The sequence below is a fragment of the Labrus mixtus genome, chromosome 9 (genome assembly GCF_963584025.1).
Source record: "Labrus mixtus chromosome 9, fLabMix1.1, whole genome shotgun sequence".
Classification (NCBI taxonomy): domain Eukaryota; kingdom Metazoa; phylum Chordata; class Actinopteri; order Labriformes; family Labridae; genus Labrus; species Labrus mixtus.
The window spans coordinates 29,749,211-29,757,379 of NC_083620.1; the positions used below are offsets into that span (position 1 = coordinate 29,749,211).

At 42.2% G+C, this 8,169-nt stretch overlaps 1 protein-coding gene across 1 annotated transcript; it reads left to right on the forward strand.

The window, feature by feature from the left end:
- The first annotated feature begins 2,064 nt into the window (after positions 1-2,064).
- LOC132980927 (claudin-1-like) lies at positions 2,065-6,833 on the forward strand. The gene is made up of 6 exons (XM_061047306.1): positions 2,065-2,201; positions 3,920-4,200; positions 4,438-4,602; positions 5,022-5,103; positions 5,758-5,874; positions 6,581-6,833. The coding sequence occupies exons 2-6, from the start codon at positions 3,984-3,986 to the stop codon at positions 6,675-6,677; spliced, it is 678 nt and encodes a 225-aa protein (XP_060903289.1). The 5' UTR covers positions 2,065-2,201; positions 3,920-3,983; the 3' UTR covers positions 6,678-6,833.
- Positions 6,834-8,169: the final 1,336 nt, after the last annotated feature.

Genomic DNA, 8,169 nt, shown 5'->3' on the forward strand with positions numbered 1-8,169 from the left:
TAAACCTCAATCACTGACTCAAACTTTTACAGCCAATATTGTGATCATCATCATTGAGTTATTATTAAATGATTTTGTCGGTAACGGCTGAAGTCCACATTTGAAACAGTGGGATGAATTTGACCTGCAAACATGGAGTCCGTATGAAAACAGTTCAGAGTCCACAAACAGTCGCACAAACAAACAAGGAGTTTAGTTTCTGTTTACAGCTGCTGTTCTGACTGATACTGTTGTTACTGACAGGTAGCTGAAAAGAGTTCCACATACGTTTAATGAGTAATGGTAACATAATGGAGAAGATGTAGATGTATAAAAGCTCATTCAGCTAGATGTAAATTTCATTAAATGTAGGAATACGTGTTTTATTTTTTTATGAAGCTGTATCCCTTTGGACAAAGAGTAAAATCCAACACCACAAAGCTGCAAACAAATTTTTATTCCATCCTTAAAGACAGAAGCTGATCTTACAGGACGTTTACGCTTCTTATTTTGATCTGAGAGAACATCAGGAGTTTAGATTGATTTCAAATAGACAAGACAAAACTACGTCTCAGTGTGATGTGATTGAGTCTGTATCATCTTATAAGTACATCACAATTTCCACCCTCAATTTCGTTTTTTTAAATTCTGTAGAAAAAAGCGTCTCTCCAGCTTCTTAAACTAATTGAATATCTTCCTCATAAAACAGCAGAGAAACTGCACTGCTCAGAGTTACTAATGACATCCTAATGCGTGCACTGGGTGTCTCAGGGATGACTTCTTCTCTGACAGAGATTTCAAGGCTCAAATTAACAAATACGGATCTTCTGCTCTCTTGTGTGGGGTCCCTCAGGGTTCAATCCTTGGACCTATTCAATTTTCATTATATATCTTGTTTCTGGGCCATCGATTAAATTCCTGTTATGGTATCTCGTGGTTATGCCGACGATATGCAGCCTAATAATCTCAATAACCTCACTACCATGAGTGTCTGGCAGCTGTAAGAAATTTGATTTTAGATAATAAACTTTTATTTCACAGTAAGTTGATAAACAATATTGTACTTGTTTACTCGTTGATTGGAGGGAAATTTTGACAGCAAGTAAACGAGTGCATTTTTAAGGTTTCTTTTGGGGGGTTTTATGCCTTTATTCTGAGATAGGACAGTCGATGGAGTTAGAAATCAGGAAGAGAGAATGACACACCACAGGTTGGACTTGAACCCAGGCTGCAGCTTTGGAGGACCACAGCCTCTGTTCATGGGACACCATGCTAACCACTAGGCTACCGCCCCAAACAAGTGAATATTGACATTTTTTGACAATGCGCCCAACCTTCAACATCAATCACAATAAATAAAACCTCCACATTCATGCAGCTGTTGGAGATGAATCAAAATTCCTTTGACCGTTATTGAGCACAGTCTGTCAATCAATTATCTTTGCTTTGGAAATAAGAATTTTATTTACTGTTAAAATCTCTTTGGATATACTTTTAGTAAAGGCTTCTGAGACATTACTCAGCTTCAAAACCGACCGAGATGAAAAACAACCACAGCAACAGAAAGATCACAAACTACCACAAGGAAACACAAAACTACAACTCAGAGAAACAACATGACAACAACAAATCAACACAGAAAGAAGCAGAACAGCCATGACGACACGACCTTTAAGTAAAAACAAGAGGGTCCAGAAGAAGTGTAGATGCAACTAAAGAGACACCAAAAAACATGGAAATAAATACTGAAAGCTGTCAAACATACAAAGAAACACTAAATGTACCTGCGCTGCCCAAACACAGTTTTGTATGATTGTATTGATTGCTTTGTTATTGGTCAAAATCACATTCTCATTCTAATTAATCAGCGATAAAAAGAGAATAGGAGTACATAAAATAAAAACCTCAATCAAATATAAACCGGAAACATTTCAAGCGTGATTTTCAGATGTTTTAAATCAGGTTTTCCAGGTGAGTCGGGGTACTTTAAGGACCCTGAAACCTTCTGCTAGCAAACACAGTCAGAGGTGAAACTCTGGGATTCTCGTACGTCGATATTTCTGTGTGTTCAGCGCTGGTTTGAGTTCATTGACCCTAAAGACCGGCAGACCTCAGAGGATCAGATCAGGTCCGCAGAGACCGTCCACATCACGGACACGAAGCGGACAGACAGCTGAAGAGAAGAGACACAAAACGCCTCAGACTTCACATCCGGGAGAACGGTAGGAACTGAAATCTGAGGGAATATTAAGCAGACTGGTAGAAAGGAATAATCGTTTTTATCTGAAATCTTTTGATTTGTGATAAATGAAGTATGAAACAAAAGTCTCTGAGTAACGGATGGAGCCACTCTGATGTCAACCTTTGATTTCACAATTGCCTTTTTCAACCTTTGAGTTCAGCCATGTTGTTTTTCTGGAGCCAGAAGTTACCATATTTGGGGGGGGGGGGGGGGGGGGCTGGAGAGAAGTGAGCGGTTAGCAAATGCTACGTTATCAAAGGTTAGAGTCGACCTATTCTGCTGATCCCCATTTTAAACTCTCACAGTGTTTCAATGCTGGATGTCCAAACTAAACGTGGGCAAAGTGTCAGATCATGAGGTAAACGTTTGTTGGAGTAATCCCAGGATGAGTCTGAAGAGGGCGCTAAACGGCTTGTTCTGTAAATCACGCCATAGTTCTCTGATATGAAACCAAGAATTTGACCAGACGGCTTCAAGCCTCTACGTAAGACCCTTACATAGACTCTCTTCTCCCAGCACTGGAGAGCAGCCCTCCCCTGGCAGCCCTGCAGCGTTCTGCCCCCCTGAAGGTCTCCAGAGAGCTGGCCAATCAGAAGAAAGTGTGCATGTTGAGAGGGGGGTCTTAAAGAGACAGCAGTTGAAACTAAGCCTGAGGGTTTGTGAGGCGGTATCAGATGAATCAGATCATGTAAAGCTGCTCTGTAGGTTTCACAGACTGATGACATGGAAGGTGAACACAAGGAGGATATTGGATCTTTAAAAATGCATCACATTGCTGCTAATTGTTGCTAACATGTAAACAAAATATTTCTTTTAAGTCGCTGGTTGTAAAAAGTGGAGCTCAGACTTGTTGGACAGTCTGTAAGTCCATTAAAGCTCACAGAAAGACAGATTATTAGTCTGATATTTACAGGAACAAATCTCCAACAGCACAAACACGGCCCAGAGGTTAAAGGTCAGGGGCAGCCTCTAGTGGACACTGGAGGAACTGCAGCTGTAAAGTTAGACATTTTAACATGGAGCTCTATGGGGACTGACTCACTGCAGGAGACAGACTCTAGTGGACACTGGAGGAACTGCAGCTGTAAAGTTAGACATTTTAACATAGAGCTCTATGAGGACTGACTCACTGCAGGAGACAGACTCTAGTGGACACTGGAGGAACTGCAGCTGTAAAGTTAGACATTTTAACATGGGGCTCTATGAGGACTGACTCACTGCAGGAGACAGACTCTAGTGGACACTGGAGGAACTGCAGCTGTAAAGTTAGACATTTTAACATGGGGCTCTATGAGGACTGACTCACTGCAGGAGACAGACTCTAGTGGACACTGGAGGAACTGCAGCTGTAAAGTTAGACATTTTAACATAGAGCTCTATGGGGACTGACTCACTGCAGGAGACAAACTCTAGTGGACACTGGAGGAACTGCAGCTGTAAAGTTAGACATTTTAACATGGAGCTCTATGGGGACTGACTCACTACAGGAGACAGACTCTAGTGGACACTGGAGGAACTGCAGCTGTAAAGTTAGACATTTTAACATGGAGCTCTATGGGGACTGACTCACTACAGGAGACAGACTCTAGTGGACACTGGAGGAACTGCAGTTTTTATCCACTGTAACTTCAACTTAATTTCTTGGCGCTGGAGGTTGCTACTTTTTGAAATTGAAAGCAGATCATGTGTGAGCTAAAGACTGTCTGATGTGTTCCAGGTGTTCCAGGTGTCTGTGTGTTTGTAGGGGGGGACTTGAAGCATCATGGCGGTGGGCCTGCAGGTGGTGGGTCTGCTTCTGGGCGTGGTGTCCTGGTGTCTGCAGTCCAGCTGCACCTCCTCTCAGGTGTGGAAGGTGAGGAGTCAGGCCGAGTCGGTCAGCAGCAGTCAGTGGCAGTTTGAGGGTCTGTGGATGAGCTGCGCCGCCACCTCTATGGGCTCCATTCAGTGCAGCAAGTTCAAGACGGTGCTCGGGCTGCCGGGTGAGGACTCATCTTACAGACACACACATGCAGGAATTTAAACTACTTTCACACCTAGGTAGAATGCGAAACAATATGATACAATGTGATGAACTTTATTGTCCTCATGGGGAATATGTCTTGGGTCTAAGAGAAAGATATAACCTGAAATCTCTCTTTGGCTTTAGGAAGTGTGGATTAACAAATAGCATTCATATGAAACTCTGTAAAGTGTGATTTTTTAAAAATGTTTTACAGTCCACCTGCAGACGTGCAGAGCTCTGATGATCCTGTCCCTGCTGGTCGGTCTGGCCTCCATCATCGTCTCTGTGCTCGGACTCAAGTGCACCAAGATCGGCAGAACCTCTGAGCATGTCAAAGAGCAGATCGCTCTGGCCGGAGGAATCCTGTTCATCCTGTCAGGTTTGTGACTCCATGATTCCTCTCTGATTTAACACCTCAAATGATCATCCGTGTCAAATACTTTGAAGAAAACAAATGTTGTTTATCATTCTCCATTTTTTCCATTCTTTATATTAAACTTCTCTGGATGTATCCAATGGTTTGAGTCATGCTAAGCTAAGCTAATTGTTTTGGCTTACTTTGCAACTTTCAGAGCAGATTTTCAGACCAAAACAAACGCTCTCTTTGGACACACCCCCTTCATCCCTCAGCTCCTCCCACCCCTCCTTTCCTGTTTCCCCAGCGAGTGACACCTTCACAATGCTTTTTAAATGCATGTTTTATTTCTTAGAAACAGTGTTTAACCACATGACAGCTGGCCATTCTGTGGTTTAAAATACTCAGATTGACCAACCACCTTTGAATTGTTACCTATCCAGGTGTCTTCACTCTGATCGCAGTGTCCTGGTACGCCGCCAGAGTCATCCACGACTTCTACGACCCGCTCTACGGAGGAGTCAGGTCAGTGTGTGTTGTGTGTGTGTGACCTCCTGCTCACTCACTCAGTACTTTTACCTGAACAGTAAGCGACTGTTTATTATGTAATTATCCCAAGAAATCCCAATTTACCAAAAAACCAAGGGAGAATCCATTTATTGATGGAAGTATGTCCAACTCCTCAACAGTAGGTGACCCCCTGTAGACTAGTTACTAATGGACCTACTCTCCGTTGACCTAGCTAACAAACAGATCCAACAGCAAAGTGGGGATCGTTTTTCTTTATGGTGAAAACATGTACGAGTCTTCAGCTCTGTACAGTTCGTACATGCTCTCGGCTTTACTTTTGGTTGAAATGCGATGCACGCTATCCCTCTCACTGATGGTCATATCTGGTGGCAGACAACAACACGACTTCTGCTATGCTACGCATTTAAGCAGTTCAACTTCTGGGTCGCATCCCGACTTGGCGACTGTGGAGCATGCTTAGAACGTGTAGTCCTGTTTGGTTCTGATTGAGGTGCAAAACATGTAAGAGTAAATCCCCCTCCCCCCCCATCACATTAGTTGGGTGTGTTTTTGAGAAATTCCATCAGTCAGACTAACATGTACTTAGTCCAGTTTTAGTCGGACTAACACAATAAATCTACTTTTTTAATGAGTGTGTCACTGCTGCAGGTTCGAGTTGGGTACTGGTCTATATCTGGGCTGGGCTGCCTCCTGTCTGGCCATACTGGGAGGATCGATGCTCTGCTGCTCCTGCAGGAGGACGTCCCACGCCCCTCCTTCCCCACGGTAAACAAACAGCACCACACAGGGGGGCAGTACTGGGGTTTGTCCACAGGGGGGCCTTGTTACCTACACAGTCAGTTTTTTTATTCCACTGCCTGAGAGAACCACTAAACCCTCTTTAACTGAACAAAACAATTAAACATAAAAACGAAATAAGAAACATATAAAACACAGAAAAGCCATTTTTCAAAAGCATCTCCAATATTGATCCTAGTTTGAGCACGTTTCTGCTCGTGGAGCTTATTAGAAACATGCAGAGGCTTTTTAGGTCGGGTACAATCACTTCTATCTGAACCACTTCTCTTGCCCGCTTCCATCGCTGCAACACCTGTTGACCTGATAACTGCTCTCATATCTGACAAACCGAGGGGCGTCCAAAACGGCCATGTGGGGGCGTGTCTTAAAAGCGCCTACCTTCTCTGGTCCAAACAAATCCAGAGCATTCAGGAGCAGAATCTAAAGTTAGGAGGAGGACATACTGGCTGCTGCATTGTTGTCAGAGAAGCCAGCACTTCAACATGTTTCCTTAATGATCAGATAGTAAGATACCTTTATCATCTCACTCTCTACACAGCTCACTGATTGGACCTTTAAAGGTCCTTTAAATTTGATTGATGATGGCTTGTTTTGGAGAGAATGGTCACTCTGTATCATCTAGGATTGTGTGTTTCTGTTGTGTAATGTGTGTGTACTTTGTGGTTTCCTGCAGACAGTTTTCATACAACTTCACCAAGACAAGCCAGGGACAGAACATCTACAGAGCAGCTCCGGCCTCCAACAGCGGCAGCTCTAAAGCTTACGTCTGAACACCGCAGTTTCAGATCCTTCAACTTGTTTAGACAACATTTTTTAACCACATGATTGGTATTTCCTTAAGGCACATGTGCTTTGATTTCTCATAAATCTTTTGTACTCTTCATGTCACAGTTGACAAATAAATAAATACATAAAAAATATGTTAATATGAGGATTATCTGTGTTTTATAAATAAATGTGTCATTCATCTGTGAGAGCGTCTCTCTGTTCCTCTCTTTTCACAAATTATATTTAAAGGAAGAATGATCGACATGTTCCACATAAATAAATCATAAAGTCTGTCCTGTGTAAATGTGTCTCTGAGTCATGACTGTCTACAATGAGGGAGAAGCTCGAGTCCCGCTGGCTGTGTTGTTGTCAGAGCCGTGTTTACATGGACGGGACGGCCGGCTCCTCCCCTTGTGTATAAAAGCTGTTTTAGTCAAGAACTAGAGAGAAGAAGAAGAACATACTCACTGATTATTTGGATGTTAGTAAGAGTTTTTAGATCACGCTCATTCTGTGTCAGTTTACATGAAATGTGGAGCTACGAGCTAACTAAAGAGCGCTAACATTAGCATGCTAACACAACAATGTGAAGCTATGAGCTAACTAAAGAGCACTAACATTAGCATGCTAACACAACAATGCAGGACACAGGTAATGTGAAGCTACGAGCTAACTAAAGAGCGCTAACATTAGCATGCTAACACAACAATCTGAAGCTATGAGCTAACTAAAGAGCGCTAACATTAGCATGCTAACACAACAATGCAGGACACAGGTGATGTGAAGCTACGAGCTAACTAAAGAGCACTAACGTTAGCATGCTAACACAACAATGCAGGACACAGGTGATGGAAACTCGAGCAAGTTTGTCTCCTGCTTGTTCTAAACTCCGTCATGTGAACTTGAGTGCAGGGGGGTTGGAGGTGTGTCTCTGGAGGAGAGCGGAGGCTTCAGCGTGGAGGAGGCGTGGCCTAACAGCAGTTTGTTTTGGTTTCATGCTGGAGCTCAAGGGCGACATCTACTGGATCAAGAAGGTCACACATTCTACCTTCACCTGTCAGTTTAGATTTCTAATCAGACTTTTGATGACTGTGAACAAAAAGTAATTGGGAAAGAAGTAAATATGAATGAAAACAGAATTTACATTTTTAAATGAAATCACAGATGATATTTTTTTCAATTTCATAGGTATTTGATAAATGTCTAGTCTAGTTATACTTACACAATTCTATTTTGTATTGAACACTTCCTATTTGATTATTTAATCTCACTTGTTATAATTTTGTAAAATCCTGCAATTCACCTTTTTGCCACCAGAGGACGACAGATCAGACTGTCCTGGTTGAAACATGAGAATCAGTTGTTGCAAATATCTTCTTCGCTATATTAAAAGAGCTAATTAAAGATGATGTAAAATATAAAACTAAAAGGAAACCTCTAAAAAAGTATTTTAATAATGATAGATTTTAACCAGCACGTCAACATAGCATGTTT

What these genes read in the sequence shown, in the direction of transcription:
- LOC132980927 (XM_061047306.1), top strand. Translation starts at nt 3,984, where the DNA reads ATGGCGGTGGGCCTGCAGGTGGTGGGTCTGCTTCTGGGCGTGGTGTCC. An exon ending in GACGGTGCTCGGGCTGCCGG is followed by an intron (nt 4,201 to 4,437) that starts GTGAGGACTCAT and finishes AATGTTTTACAG; the next exon opens with TCCACCTGCAGACGTGCAGA. An exon ending in AATCCTGTTCATCCTGTCAG is followed by an intron (nt 4,603 to 5,021) that starts GTTTGTGACTCC and finishes TTACCTATCCAG; the next exon opens with GTGTCTTCACTCTGATCGCA.